Source organism: Monodelphis domestica, chromosome 1, assembly GCF_027887165.1.
Source record: "Monodelphis domestica isolate mMonDom1 chromosome 1, mMonDom1.pri, whole genome shotgun sequence".
NCBI classification, from domain to species: domain Eukaryota; kingdom Metazoa; phylum Chordata; class Mammalia; order Didelphimorphia; family Didelphidae; genus Monodelphis; species Monodelphis domestica.
Window position 1 is genome coordinate 434,741,556 of NC_077227.1, and position 16,426 is coordinate 434,757,981.

General features: G+C 35.6%; 2 protein-coding genes across 9 annotated transcripts in view; one reads left to right on the top strand and one right to left on the bottom strand.

Annotated features, from left to right (window-relative positions):
* The window catches only part of FAAP24 (FA core complex associated protein 24), a 141,837-nt gene that overhangs the window by 87,314 nt on the left and 38,097 nt on the right, over positions 1-16,426 (bottom strand). The gene's annotated exons all lie outside the window — the stretch shown is intronic.
* The window catches only part of CEP89 (centrosomal protein 89), a 189,012-nt gene that overhangs the window by 70,635 nt on the left and 101,951 nt on the right, over positions 1-16,426 (top strand). For all 4 annotated transcript variants that reach the window (XM_007474766.3, XM_056812204.1, XM_001367361.5 and 1 more), the window contains 3 exons: positions 11,730-11,780; positions 11,976-12,059; positions 15,979-16,082. In XM_007474766.3, coding sequence (XP_007474828.1) covers positions 11,730-11,780; positions 11,976-12,059; positions 15,979-16,082 — 239 coding nt within the window. The remainder of the gene's footprint in view (positions 1-11,729; positions 11,781-11,975; positions 12,060-15,978; positions 16,083-16,426) is intronic.

Consider the following 16,426-nt stretch of genomic DNA (forward strand, 5'->3'; position numbering starts at 1 on the left):
TGGTTATAAACTAACTAGGATGCTAGATTTGTTTGTTTTTATGTGGTATATAGCTAATTTGTTCCATTGATCGACCTTCATGTTTTTTAAATAATGTCAGATTTTCTTTGGGGTTGGGGTGGTTATCAATCAGTCAATCAGTAAACATTTTATTAAGTACCTGCTATGTACCATTAAGTACCTGCTATATAGTCACTGTACTAAATAATAGGGATACAAAAAAGAGGCAAATGACAGTCCTTACTCTCAAGGAACATACAGTTGAATGGAGAGACAGTATGCAAATAAATATATTCAAAATGAGTTACAAATAGTCATAAATAGGAAAAAATTCTCAGAGGAAAGACATTGGAATTAAGAGTGGTTGGAAAAGGCTTCTTGTAGAAGGTGGGCTTTTAGTTGGGACTTAAAAGGAAACCAGGAAGGTTGGTCATCAGCAGAGGAGAGAAGAATACTCTCTGGAAAGCACTTTGAAGCTATGACTAGTGTCACTTAACTGCACACAACCTCATACCTAGTGATATTACTTGGTGTATGTCCCAGATCAAAGGAAGAGGGAAAAGACAAATGCACAAAAATATTTACAGCAATTAAAAAGAATTTATTTTTTATTGTTATGCAAAACACACTACTGTGTTGGTCATTGTAAGAGCATACTCATACAAAACTACTGATGTGAATGAGAACTACAACAGTTTCTTCTCTGGAGCATTCCCTATCATAAGTCTTTCAGGTTTATCCCAGGTCATTGCATTGCTGAATGTACCCAAGTTTTCATTGTATAATATTGATGTTACAATGTTCTCCCAGATCTATTTATTTTTCTCTTATAGCAATTTTTTTGATAGTGGCAAATAACTGAAATAAAGGGGTTGCCAACCAACTAACTAACAAATTATGGGAATCAGCCAGAGAAAATGCCTGGAGTTCCAAGAGTAGATGTTGTGGAGTAAGGTGTAAAAGGACTGGAAAAGGAAGGAAGGGGTTCAGTTATGAAGGGTTTTGAATGCCAAACCCAGCATTTTGTATATGCTCCTAGAGGCAATAGCGACCACTGTAGTTTATTGAGTAGAAGGGTGACATGGTCAGGCCTGTGCTTTAGGAAAATCTCTATAATGGGTGAATGGAGGATTGATTAGAGTGGGGAGAGGCTTGAGGCAGACAGACCCACTAGCAGGCTATTATAATAATCCAAGCATGAGGTGATGAAGGCCACCACTAAGTGGCATCAGGAATGGAGAGGAAGACATAGTTAAGAAATGTTGCAAAGGTAGGATTGATAGCCCTTGGCAGCAGATTGAATAGGTTAGATGAGAGAGAGTTGTTATTGGTACTTTATAATATAGTTTGATATCTGGTACTGCTAGACTTCCTTGACAAATTATTTTCATTACTTCTCTTGAGATTTTTGATCTTTTGTTCTTCCATAGGAATTCTGTTATTCTTTTCTAACTGTATAAACTAATCCCTTCTTAGTTTGATTGGTATTTCACTGAGTAAAAATTAATTTTGGTATTATTGTCATTTTTATAAATATTGGTTAAGCCTACCATGAGCAATTAATATTTCTCCATTTATTTTTATTCAGTTTTATTTCCATAGAGATCACTTTATAAATTTATTCATATATTTCCTATGACTATCTTTTTTATAAATTCCCAAGTATTTTATACATTCTTTAATTATTTTGTGTGGAATTTTTCTTTTTCTTCCTGCTGGGTTTTGTTGGTAACTTATTACTGTTATATTTTAGTCATGTCTAATTCTTTGGGACCCTATTTGCAGTGTTCTTGGCATTAAGATACTGGAGTGGTTTGCCAATTCTTTTTATAACTCATTTTACTGATAAAGAAACTGAGATAAATGAGGTTATGACTTACCTAGGGTCACACAACTAGTAAATGCCTGAGATCATATTTGAAATCTGGTCTTCTTGTTTCCAGGCCTGGCACTTTATCCATTGTGCCACTTAGATGTTAATGATTTGCATGAGTTTATTTTATAGCCTATAACTTTGCCAAAGTTGTTCACTGTTTTCATTAGTTTGTTGTTGTTGTTGACTTTCTAGGATTTTCTAATTTGTATCATTTGAAAAAAAATGATAGTTTTGTTTGATTTTCACCTTTGTTTATTTAACTCCAATTTCTTGCCTTATTGCTATAGTACATTTCTAGTACAATATTGAATATTAAGAGTGATAATGGACCCTGTTGCTTCACCCCAATCTGATTAGAAAGTCTTCTAACTTATCTGTTATAATTACTGTTTTTGTTTTATATAGATGCTACATATTAAGGAAAATTTCCCTTATTCCTATGATTTCTAGTGTTTTTTTGTTTTGTTTTTCTTTATCAGCAGTGGAATTATATCCTGTCAAATATGTTTCCTGCATCTATTGAAATAATAATGATTTTTGGTTTTTGTTGTTAATATATACTTTTAGTTTTCCTAATATTAAATCAGCCCTACATTCTTTGTATAGATGCACCCTAATCACAAGATATCATTTTGTGATTTATTGCTAGGAATTCCTAATAGATTCTGCTTCAGATCTTTATTTTAACTCTTATCTGTATCTTTCTGTTTCAGGCACATTTCTTATAAAGAATATATTGTTGTAGTCTGATTTCTAATTCATTCCTTGATGCTCTTCTTTTTATGAGTTCATTCCATTCCCATTACCAGTTAATTGCTATTTGTGGTTTCTTACCATCTTTTTCTCTTAACCTTTTTCTTCTCCTTTTCTCTGTCCTTTCTTTAAAAAGTCTGTTTTTGTTTGTTTTGGGTTTTGCTGGGCCCAGGTCTCTGCCCCAATTTTCCTTTGTGGGCAGAGGACTGTAAAGCAGTTATCCTTTCATTTGACCCAACACTCAAAATTTTCCCTTTTTCTTAATGACTTTGAGAGCCATGCTTAGCATTTCTTTTGTTCTTTCTGATTATTCCCGCTCTCCTTCCCCCCCCCCCCCCACCAGGGTAGGAATGGTTAGTTTCTGCTATTCCTCAAGGTGCCTGCCAGGAAGAAATAGGATGGAGGTGTTAGAGCAGAGGTATTGCTATGGGAGATCCTTGTAGCTGACTAAATCATTATCAGGAAATGCAAGCTCTCCGTGTTAAAGTTTTCTAGTGTTAGTTCTTGGGATTTTCTCATTACAAAGAGGGTTCTGTTTTTTTGTTGATTTGACCATGATTACTCTGTGTCTGGCACATAATTCTTTACTTTTGGAGTTTTGTATTAGAGAATTTTCTATTGCTTTTCATGTCCACCTGAAAATTTCTTAAATCATAAACCTCTGCTTATGAACGTGAAAAAATTTACATTGAAACAAAATATAATTTTCTAATTATCTGATTATCAATGAAATATTGCCAACTTCCCTTGTTGGTTTAGTTTGTTACTGAACCATGAATGTATGCAGTCAAATTTTGAAAAGAAGTACAGAGGGAACTACCAGTAAATAAACATATTTTTATGCTTTGTCTGTACTTGCTGATTTCTTATTTTATTCACTATTAGATTTGTCTTTGCAATTGTATTAGGTGGTTGTTCCTTTATGGATTATGGTAATGAGGAATAAGATCTGCCTCCCTCCTCCCTTGGTCTCCCTCCTCCCTTCTCCCTCCCACTTAAATTAATCTCTTCAGTTGATGACAAACTGGGATTCAGTTCTGAGTAAGTTGCCTGATATATCTAATAGATAACTCACTCTTTAAATGGTTGGTACAAGGGGTTTATTTAAGGAAGGGGAAGGAAAAGGAAATTGGATAGGAGAGAGAGTTTAGGGTTTCCCTGATTTTAAATAATCCTAAATTAAGAATAATATTATAGAATCTTGGATGAGGGATGTGGCTCACAGGTTTGAGGTTCTTTGAGTCACTTCTTGATACAATGGAGAGAAAATCTATAAGGAAAGGATCTTCTCAGTCTTTCCTCCTTCATGTGTCAGGAGAAAAAAAAAAGAGATTTCCAGCAGTTTGGGTGTTTCTTTTAACAGTCTCCTCCTGGTAACATTCTCCTCTGGAATGCTCCTTGATTGACAACTCTGTAAACCTCCATCCATTGCCTCTCTTTGTAGGTTTTCTTCAATTTACTCATTCACACAATAAAAAAAAAAAACCCTAAGCAAACAAGTTTACATTTTATTAAATGGATGAGTGGGCAGTATTTAATGTTTGCCATGACCATTTATAGATTTTTGATGGTTTTTATTAGTAAAGTAATATTTGTTATTTCTACAGGTGATTATGTCATATAAAAAGTCTGTTGTTGTCTCTAAAAGGGACTTCATAGGATAATTAAGTGAATCAGTATGGAAGCAATGAGCCTTTTTATTGTCATATAATTGGAGACAACAAATGGAGTAAGAGAGAGGGATGACAAATGAGTATAATAGGGTAGACAGCTGACTGTGGACTTTCTTCCCTCCCCCCACCCACTTTTCTACTGAATGTAAGACTGATATCTCTAAATTAGGATTACTGTTCAAACTTCACCCTGAAGTTGGAATTTACATCTTCAGAGAAGAGTGGACCACCAACCTCTCTACAAAGCAAGAAATATGAAGTAATCTAAAACAATAGTCTAGCTCTAATAATATTAAATTGAATAGAAATAAATGTCTCACTGTTTTTTAATTCCTTATACTTGAATTCAAAAAATAAATGTAATGAATGCATGATAGAGCAGCCATGGCTAAATAGCAGTTTGTATCATAAAGATATGAGAGATTTAGTAAGCTGCAAACTCTGTACTAGTTAACAGTGCAGAATGGAAGATAAGAAAAAGTTAATGACCAATTTTGGAAGCACTAAGTATATATTTCATTAATTATTATAAACATTAAGTACACTATCCAAATTCAAGAAGATAATAGTACTATTTTCCTTTTCCCTGGTCAGACCACAAACAGAATATCATATCCAATTCATGTATCTAGTTAGGAAAGATGAGAAACTTGAAAGCATCTAAAGTAGATGCATCAAACACACTGGCAAAATCAGATTAAAATGTAATTGGGAAATGGCTGATGAGATCAATAAAAATGCAATAGAACATAGTTAATGTTAATATGTAATTTTCCAAGTGGTTCTTGTTTCTATTTAAATTCAATGTCACAAGTCTCAAGGAAGGCAACCAGGTAGTGAGGGTATTAGAGATTAAGTAAAATAATTAGTTGAAAAGTGTTTAATGTGGAGGTGTGACAAGGAAATCATTTTAAAAGACTGATATATATTAATTTAAGGTCGCCAAGGAATTCAGCTATGTAATTCCTAAATGAAAACTCAAGTCAGCAGTCAATCTTTTATGGAGTTTAATTACAACAGGAGGAAGAAAGGAATTAGAGATAGAGAGAGAGAAAAGGGAGAGAAGGGAATAGGGCTTAAATACCCCTTCTGTTTAGGCTGGGCCAAAAGGCCCAAGCCCTTAGATAGCTGGGGCAAAGAAAAGAGATCAGTCCCTATTACTCACGTGACCAAAATGGAGAAACAGTCTCAGAGGCCCCCACCTTCAGCTTCCTTCAGAGCAAGCTTCTCAGAACACACTCCAACCACCCAGACAAACTCCTCAACCACCACCCTGAGTCTTCAGAGCCCTCTATCTTTAAGGAAACCATCCAAGTTCCCTCCCCTCAGTTCTCACATCTACCAATCACTGTCCATCAATTTCCCTGTGCCAATGGAGGCTCTAGCTTAACCCAGGACTGCCCAGAGGTCTCTGGCTTTGCACATGTCTGTTGAAGGTCATATTTTCAAATAATTAAATCTTTGATCCTTTGCTACAGCCCTTTCTAAATCCTGTTAACCTGAGTAGGGTAGAGATTGGAATAATTAAATTTTGATCTATGCTGCAGCCCTTCCTCAATCCTGTTAGGACTGAGTAGGGTGGAGATTGATTCCAAGTATCTCCATTGCATCAATTCTAAAATCAATCATGACTCAAAGAAATTCCTGTTCTATGCTTAAGCATAGGTCAAAGTCCTTTCCATTGTTCAGCAAAAGGTTTCTGTCCTAAAGTAATCTTAAGAAGGGAGGAGGAGGAAACTCTCATGCCAATGGGGTTCACATTCCAATAGCCAAGACCCACTATCAATAGGAAATTTTTCAAGTATGAAATTTCCCAATGGTGAAATTTCCAACATTTTTAAGTCTAAGAAATTTTGAGGTTTACAGAGGAGAGAAGATTAAGATTATTTGAAGCACTTAGAGGTAGAAGAATTGAATTTGTTCTACGGGTCTCACAGGGTAAAACCAGGAACAATGGTAGTTGAATGGCAGATTTAGATTTGATATAAAGAAAAACATTGTAACAATTAAAGCTATGCAGAAATGGAATAGATTCTCCTAAAGTAGCATAATAGGTCCCTAAATTTAGAGCTAAAAAGGTTCTTGGAGTTCATCTATTTCAGTCTGTATTTTATAGGTGAAACAACAGACTTTGATACTTTTAAGCGAATGTTTTCCTGTCATTTGTTGTCTTCCACTGAAATCTGGATTGCAGCTTGCTGGGGTTATTGAATTTAAGATTCTTTTTTTTTTTATATGAATGTTTAGATCCCTTCTCACTTTCATTCTGTGATTCTTTTTTTTTTGAGAATGTTACTGTTTCTTGTTGATATCAATAGCAGCACGAACAGAAGTATGTTTATCTCTAGGACAGATGCAAATATAGAGATTGTCTGCAGTTATTGCCCTAGGCCAGTGATGGTGTCTATCTGGGACTTGGGCACAGCTCCTCCCCTCTCCCTCTCCATGTACCTGATGACATTTTCCCATCCCTCACCCCTAGCAGCCAATGAGAGTGCACGGCGGGTAAGTTGGATGGCTCACCAGCAGAAGAGCTGGAGGGGAGCGGAGCACTAGGGACACTCCCCTCCCTCGCTATACTTGCTGAGGACATTCCTCACTTTACCCACCCTTCTGCCAAGCATCCCAATGGGAGTGCTTTCTCCTTCCCCTGTATGGAGGGGTGGAACAGGGTATGCCCAGCACTTGGTTGGTGGAGGGGCATGGCACCCAATCTCTGGGGGGAGGGATAGGCATGGCACTTGGTTGGGGTTGCTGGGGTGGAGGTGGGACCCAGCACTACATCTCCAAAAGGTTCACCATCACTGCCCTAAGTTCAGGAATGAAATACCCTACAAGGTGCAAAATCCTTGTTTGTGTTTGACTAATGACCTTATTTGGGCTTTGATTTTGACTCCTTAACAAGATGTGAATTCGTCTTGTCTTTGTTTAGTTGTCTCCATCTTTGTTATGAAGTTCAGAGTTTTTGATTGTTCAAGTGCTACCTTATTACTGATGAAGATTTGACTTTTAAAAGGAATGTTGGAGATCACAGAAAAAAATTGCTGCTAGAGAGAAGCCTATTGATAATAGGGACTAGAAAGTAAAAATAAGGGCAGCTAGTTTGCATTGTATATAAAGCTCTAGGCCAGAAATTAGGAAGACTTCATCTTCCTGAGTTCAAATCTGGCCTTAGATACCTAGATATGTGACTTTGGGCAAGTCATTTCACTTTGTTTGCTACAATCCCCTGATGTATAAAATGAGCTGAAGAAAGAAATGGCAAACCATTCCAGAATCATTTCTATGAAAACCTCAAATGGGGTCATGAAGAGTCTGACATGTATGTCTGAAATGACTGAACAACAATACCAAACATAGACTCAGTCTGAAACAAGATATAGACCTCTACATTGTGCTCTATAACTTGCTATTTCGTATTTCTGAATCTGGCTTCACTCCCAAAACTCCTTTTCAGTGGCTAGGAAATTATTCACTACATATTCAGTGCTATTTCACTGCTGTCATATCTGGAGTTAATGGGCAGACAGTCATGGAGAAGGCACCAAGACATTATTGATAATCTTGGTCCATGAGAAATTACTATGCTCAGTCATCAGTCTCAAGAGCTGAGGACCAACAAGGGACAGAACCACAATGTGAAGGAGCGTGCCTAAATTTTAATACTTGAATGGTGCCCTGAGTTATGTCTATATGTCTATGTGAGGCCCAAACTGAGCCTTTTCCTAAAATACAGGGGATCTAAAAATTTTTTTTCTGTATTGTGAACTCCTTTGGTAGTCTGGGTAAGCCTATTGATCTTCTTTTCAGATTATAAAAATAAAGTACCTAATATTAAAAGGAAAATAAATAAATTATTTCACTCCATATTTTTGTGGGTACAGAATTTTTTGCTCTAGAAATTCATTTTGAGCTGTTACGTCATAGTTTTTTGAAGGATAATTTGGTAGATTCAAAGTGGGTCTGTGTATCTTCTCTGACATCTTGGCACTGCCTCTCAATTTTAGCAGTTATTAATTTGATGTTTTTTTAAAAAGGGAAAACTGATGCCAGGAAAATAAATAAGTAAGTAAATTAAACAGAGCAGTCAGTGTTGACGGTGTAGGAACTGAGAATTGATCCAGCCAGGATATCAGTTTTGAATTATGCAAGAAAAGTGACTAAACTATCCATACCTTTCTTTTTAAACCCTTACCTTCCATCTGAGAATTGATACTGTGCGTTGGTTCCAAGGTGGTAAGGGCTAGGCCATGGGGGTTACATGACTTGCCCAAGATTACACATCTAGGATGCATCTGAGGTTAGATTTGTACTCAGAACCTCTTGTCTCTAGGCTTGGCTCTCAATCCTCTGCTGCCCCCTACCCATACCTTTTTATTCAGTGATGTCACTATTAGAAATTAGTCCTATAACCCAAGTTAGTCAAAGACAGCAACAAAGGTACAGTATATACCAAAATTTTTATAGCAATATTTTTTCTGGTATCAAAGTAGTGCTTAGCAGCTGTGTTCAGTTTGGACTCCATATAATGCGCCTGTGCCAGATCTCCCCTAGTGTCATTCTTCCCCCACTTTTTTTAGGTCCAACAAAGGAAAACTGAGGTTAGACAGAAGAATCAGGAGAGAGTAGTATTATCATCACTGATGCAGTAGTAAGGACTGAATAATACAGTAGAAAAAAAACAATAAAAAGTAAAATGTGGAGGGACTGGTTCTTTGTCTATGGATGTAGCAGGAAAATAAATGAGGCAGAGGAAAAGAGAAGATCAAATAACCCCAGATCTGTCTTTCTAGAAAAGGGTAGAAGGCAGAAAATTCAAATCTACTATAAAAAAAAAATAGCAGGAATTTTAAAACTATTTATTGTTGTATTCTAATGTTTATAATTGGACAAATTCTAGAATCCAATAGATTATATGTCTTATTGATAAAATAAATGTGACCCACAAACCAAGGTGTTGTCTTTCCACAAGGAATTCCAACTCTTCACTCATACTGATTGGATTCAGTTCTGAGGTCTTACTTCAAAGAATAGCTGGTTAGTTTTCTCTCAGTCTCTGGCTCATTGTTCCTGCTTTGGAGTAGAACTCTAGGGAAATCTCTTGAACATGGCTTAAGAGGCTCTCCCCCAAAGCAGAGGGAAATAGTATCACTTTTAGAAAAAGTATTCAGGAATATGGAAATAGGTGTCAAGTGATAACACGTGTATAATCCAGTGGAATTGCTTGTCATCTCCAGGAGTGGGGAGGGAAGAGTGGAGGGAGAGAGCATGAATTATGTAACCATGGAAAAATATTTTTAAAAAAAAAAGGTATTCAGGGATAACTAGGTGGCTTAGTGGATAGAGAAACAGGCCTATGGACAGGAGGTCCTGTGTTCAAATCTGACCCAGACACTTCCTAGCTATGTGACTCTGGGCAAGTCACTTAACCACATTTGCCTGGTCCTTACTGCTCTTCTGCTTTGTAATCAATATGCAGTATTGAATCTGAGATGGAAGGTAAGTTTTTTTTTATAAGTATTCAAACAAAATACATATCAGATATAGGACAGTGGTTTATTTTTTCCACCACAAAAAGACATAAGACAAAAAAGGCTCAGAAGGACATATTAACTGATATAAATATATTGCAAAATAATATTCCATTTTATGTGAATTTACTTCTTGGGAGGTAAATTCTTTGGAACTACTGAAGAGATATTTAGGATATTTCATATTCATCGATGGTTTCACTGTTGTAGCATCTCACAAAGTCAATATCTCCTAGCCAGCTTTTAGTTCGATTTCAAAATGGTTTTGTTGATGCTGATCTTCTCTTCTGAAAAATGTGTTGTGACAGGAATCACCTCTTGTTGGACTCAGTCTCCAGAACTCCCAAACAATCAATGAGGTGGCTGCTCAAGGTGCAATCATCACTTTTTCAGTGTTATCAGTCAATTACCTACTGACTTATGCTCAGGAAAGGAAACAAAAAGCCCCAATAAGCCAGAATTTCAAGTTTGCCTTGGCTGCCATGTTTTTGTAGCTCTCATTTCATCAGGGGTAGGTAGAGGCAGTAGAGATTACAATGGGCATAGAAATCCTCTGTGACTCCCTTTCTGGAATTCCAAGGGAGAAAAAGAAAAAGCACTGGCTAATCTCTAAATAAGGCAGAAGAGCCTCAAGAAATGGGGCATTCCACACACACACACCCTCCCCTCCAGCCCTTCTTATAACCCATGGGCAGTGGCTCTTCCAGACTTAGTCATTAGTTATCTTTGAGATATAGAGACAAATGAGGACCCATCAGGAGTTGCAGTCTAGAATTTACAGTGTTGTGCCAGAGCACTAGCTCCTTGGAAAATGTCTCTCTTCTCATACCCAACAATTGCATAAAGTGTATTAGGGAATTTAGTCGATTAGGAGCCCCCTGATCATCCATCCTACTGTAATTGTTTTTCCCTAATCACAAACTTTTCCTCAATTTTGCCTTTTGTTACATTCTAAATATTTTATTTTTGCACAATATTTTTTTTTCTTAAGGAGTTTGTTTGTATTTGCTCATCCTTTCCTTTTCTATCTAACAGAGTAGATATTTTGGACAGTGGAAAGAGTACTGACTCTGGAGGAGTCCTAGGTTCAAATTCTGCTTCTGATGATAATTACATCTGTGAGTAACCTTGGGAAAGTCAATGGGCCTGTTCCTCATCTATACAGGATGACAGGCACTATTTGGCCTACTCAATTCTCCTCTGATTCCAGTGATCCCTGAACTAATATGTGAATATTTTAATGAAACACTTATAACTATCCATAAGTATTATTTATTTTTCATTACTAGGTAGATGGCACATAGCTGGCGTTTGTATTTATCATAGATTAGGGGTATGAAATCTTTCAAAAAGGAGAAGCATCAAGTTGTATCTTTGTTCTAATGGTATAAGAAGGAAAGAGGAAATGAGAGGATTCATAAGCTTCCTGAATAAAATACAAGGCTCCTTTTGAAAGACTAAAGCCTATTAACAATTAACAGTTAACAATTTAGTGTCAGTTGCTGTGATTATAGTATTAATGCAACCACAGTGAGGGACAATAGTTTTAATTAGGCAAGAGGGGAAAAAAAGCTTAAATTTTTCAGAGAATAGAGTACATTCAGAGGGAATAGACTGGACAGGGTGAGCAAAGGCTTTGGATTAGAATAAAATGAGATCCCTAAAGGTATTGGTTAGGAAACAGGTAAGAGGAAAGTGCTAAAGACTGAGTTCCTCCACTTTCTAATTTTGTCTTAAGATCAGCAGTTTGCTAAAAATGGTTTTCAGTGGTCTCATTGGCTTGAATTACCACATGGTTATTATTTTTTTAATGGCTTACAATTGAACAAGAGTAGAAGATTTGGAATGTCCAAAATATCTCTTTAACCTTCTCTTCAATTTTTATTTTTTGTTTAGAATATGGAAATCAAAGGTCTTCCATTCAAGGCGTCTCCACCACCATGGCTGGTAAGTGAAAAAAATAACTTTAATATTCATATTTGTTTTGCCTGGACTTGACATGTATTGTCATTAAAATGTAGAGTTAATAAACTTTACTATTAGTTTCAAAATAAAATAAGTTTTCTTGCTAGTGTTGTCATTGTTGAAAAGTATTTAGATATAAATGATATATTTACTTCCTTTAATTTTCTTTCCTCTCAGTTGGATAGAAAGTATTTGTCACCATTACTCTTAGCCTATGAAGACAGAATGAAAGAAAAGGATGATCTAAATGTCAAATTTGAGGTATGTTGACACATTTTAAAAGATAACTGATTTTGAAATAAAGAAGCTTATCTTTGTCTTTGCATTTGGAATCCCTGATTTACTTTTTCTGTCTTTCCTGCTAAGCAAGGAAGACTGGATTGACTTCTATCTTTTTTTTTTTAATTTTTTTTTAAACCCTTACCTTCCATCTTGGAGTCAATACTGTATATTGGCTCCAAGGCAGAAGAGTGGTAAGGGCTAGGCAATGGGGGTCAAGTGACTTGCCCAGGGTCACACAGCTGGGAAGTGTCTGAGGCCAGATTTGAACCTAGGACCTCCTATCTCTAGGCCTGGTTTTCAATCCACTGAGCTACCCAGCTGCCCCCTATGGATTGACTTCTAGCAAGTTAGGAAAGGCAACTGCCAACATGGCATGTTTTCAGTCACCTCACTTATCTTCTGATTCCTGAAATGTTACCATTCATTCTCTTAATTTTTGACCCCATCATAAATGCACAGATGTTCAAAAGAAGTACCAAATTAAACCTTATGAGTCATTGATAATTTATTATGATTGGATGTATTTATTATAAATAGATTATTTTCTGTGAACAAGATTTTCAGTGTAAGAAAACGTGGGGGCAGTAGTTGTCTGAGTGTAATAAAGAGAGGATGTTTTTTTCACTAGATGGGAAAATGATTTAGAAAGCAGAGATAGAGAATATTTGAGACAAATTTTGCCTACTTCACATTGTTGGCATGTTTGATCCTAAAGAAAGGAATGTATTGAAGTATATGATAGTTCCTTAAGATCTTAAGTTTTAGTAAATTTCTGTGTCATTCTCAATGAGAATGAGAAACACATTATTACTATGAAGGACCAAAATATGACAGCTGTGGGTGGGGCTTCTAATTCTTTTAAATATGTATTAAGCTCCTAATTCTTTTTACTTAAGGTGACTAAATTAATTTCTACTTTTAGAAGGATTCAATGTGAAATAATTGTTTTGTGGGACCTTGAAGTCTTATTTTGTCTGGTTTGAAATTGGACCTTATCTCATACCATTCTTTTAAAAATTAATGGAATTTGAACATGATATACTTCCTACTAAGTTTTCTCTGAAGATTTGAAAGGCAAAAGTGTCTTAATTTCCTTATTTTTGTAAATGAGAGTCTTTCTTTGTTCTACTTATTTTAAACTAATTCAGAAAAGGGTATTAGAGACAAATGGATGAAATTGTAAGCCTAACTCATAACTTTAAATGTGAATAGATTAAACAATCTATTAAAACAAAAGAGAATGACAGATTGGAAAATAAAATAATTTGATAAAAATCAAAACAATTTCACCATTAAATTTATGTACTCTTGCCTTAGCATCTAAATTCATTAAAGAAAAATGAATCAGGTTACAAGCTTTGACATTAATTTAATACTAGTAGGAGAGTTTAGTGTGCCTTTCTCAGTGTTAGACAAAGGTTAACAGAAAGATCAACAAAAGGAAAATATAGAATTGAACAAATTACTGGAAAAAGAAAAGCTAAAAGATTTATGATATCTCCTATATGAGATTGCTAAAGAATATGTGTATTTTTCAACACCACTTTTACAAAAATTGACTGTATATTAAGGCACAAAGATACTGTAATTGCATTTTAAATGGCAGAAATAGTAAACACATCCTTTTCTTAGGATAGTGCAATAAAAAGAAGTATTGTGAAAATGAATATTGTCATTACCTTGATTTGCTTGAGGTCTTCAACTAAGGACCAATCAAGATACAGAATGATTTGTCAAACCAACAGTCCTTTGCAATAATGAAGAATATACCTAAACCCAGCTGTAAGTGCAGAGCCAGTGACCATAAAACTAGTTTAGCTCAGAGTTAACAGCTAACTTTGGACTTTTGGAAACATCCTGCTTAACTGGGCTCTTTGCCTCATCCAGCTTATGTTGACTATTCTCAAGGTACCAAAAAGTATCCAGGAGTCAGTACTTCAGTTCCAAGAACTCTCCACTGCCCCTTGTCTGGAGTTTTTCGCCCCCTGTTCCTGGAACTTTCTGCCCATAATATGTCTTGTTCCAACCACTGTTCAACCTAATTTCTGCCTCCCTTTGTTAGAAAACTATATAATCACTTCTTGTTTTTCCTTTTGTTGAGCTGTTCCAGCACTAGACTGACTACTGCACATGTGCACATCTGTATGGATCTAGACTTTTACAGGCATGGTATTCCTTTCCTTGGAGAAAGAGAGACTTTAGTCCAGTAGAGCTAGTACTTTGCAGTGTTCCATGGATAATCTTCCTCTTGAGGACAGAGGGACTCAGGTCCAATAAGAGTTGGCACAATATTGCCCTCTGGTTTGCTTCCTTTCTGGAAAAAGGAGACTTGAATCCTGTAGGATTACTGCTTCAGTTTACTGTATAATTTCAGATGATAAACTAAAGATTCAAAGGGATTCTTAACTTTGAACTCTTAAAAACAATGAACCCAACACATTATAAAAACAATGAAAAATTGCATGAAGGAAGATGGTAATGATGAAATAATTAAAATTTTTAAGATGTATTTAAACCAACCTTTAGGAGAAAAATTTTATCTCTCAAAACATACATTTTATTAAAAATAGACAAGGAGATGACTAAAATAACTAAATATATATATATATATATATATGCATATATATATATTCTAAAAAATAACCCAACAAATAACTCTAAAGTAGGCACATAATAGGAGATATTGAGAATTATAGAAATAGATATTTTAATAAGTTCAAATGAGAGATGATAGGGATTGATGTGTGGAAAGGGATAGATATGAGAAATGTTGTATGGATAGAAATGAAATCAAGTATGTGTAATGATCAAATATGTGGAATGAGAGAAAGAAAGGAGTAAGATAAATACTAAGATGGAATTTCTTCTTCCCAGTAAAAACAAAGTATTTGCTGAGGAGAAGAGATCACTCTGGGGCTACTGCTTCCAAAGGCAGAGCTTGAGGGAGGGGCTTGCTGCCTTGTTGCTATGGCAGGGTGAGGGAACAGGGCAGACTTTAGAGATGCTATATACCCAGAAGCAGGTAGATGGTACAGCACTGGGCCCAGAATCAGGATGACCACAATTCAAATCTGGCCATAAACACTTAATAGCTGTGTGATCTTGGAAAAGTCACTTAATTTGTTTGCTTTAGTTTCCTCAACTATAAAATGAGAATCATAATAGCACATAAAATGGGAAACATAATAACAACCGGGGTTGTTGAATGGTTAAATGAGATATTTATAAAGTGCTTAGCACAATACATGTCATATAGTATGTGCTATGTAAATGTTGGCTATGTTGCTGCTGCTTCTATGGGTTAAGAGACAATGGGAATATATCCTGCCACAATTGCTGTTGTTATCTGGTTCAAAGTAGGTTATAGCTGCCTTGAGGGGCCCATCCCCTGTGTAGGCCCAGAAGGCTAAGAGGAGGTAGGATGGGAATGCTTAAAAGCATGCTGTAGCTAACTGTTGGTCACTGGATTAAATTAGTTCCCCAGTATGAACATTTTCTCCCTCCTCTGGAAAAATGTAACAAGAATTTCTGACTTCCTCTTTTTTTATTTTCTAGTGTAGAATTGGGAAGTAAAGGGACTTGTTGAAGTATCAATTTTTAAAAATAAATAAAATAAGATGAATATATACTTTAGTTTCACTTTGGGTTGTGTACCATAAGAATGGGTTAGGGAGGGGAGACACTATTTTAAAAATCTCATAATAACTAAAACCCTTGGGTGCTAGTGAAGTGACACAGATTTCTTTATCATGAATTCCATACTATGTATGACAGGTTCCATGAATGTCAATCATTATAACTAAGATTTAATTAATTTTACTTAGGGTAACAGTTCTAAGGTAAAGGCAATATCTGTACTTTTTAATTTTGTAGTAAATTTACATGAATTTTATTTCAGGAAGAAATGAAAATGTTCAAATTACGAACAGAAGAGGTAATAAAAGAGAATGAAACACTTCACAGAGAGCTAAATAAAAATAGTTCTGTTACCAGTAAGGAATGGCAAGTACTATTACTATTTTTTTGGTATCTTGGTAACTTTAAAAATTTTTAATGAATTTTTATTGATATTTTCTCTTTCTTCCATCACTGTAACATTTCCTTATGAGAGCCATACTTTATGGAAAGTAGTATTTATTTTGGCCAATTTGAATCCAGAACCTTCCATTTCTAGGTGTGGCTCTCTATTCCTGAGGCACATAGCTGTCCCCATATTACTTCTTATACCAAGTAATATATTTCATTTTATTAATGTACTATAATTTCCCCCCCAGCTTTTCCAATGTTGATGGGCATCTACTTTAATTCCAATTTTTTGATATTTCAAAGAGTGTTTTTATAAATAT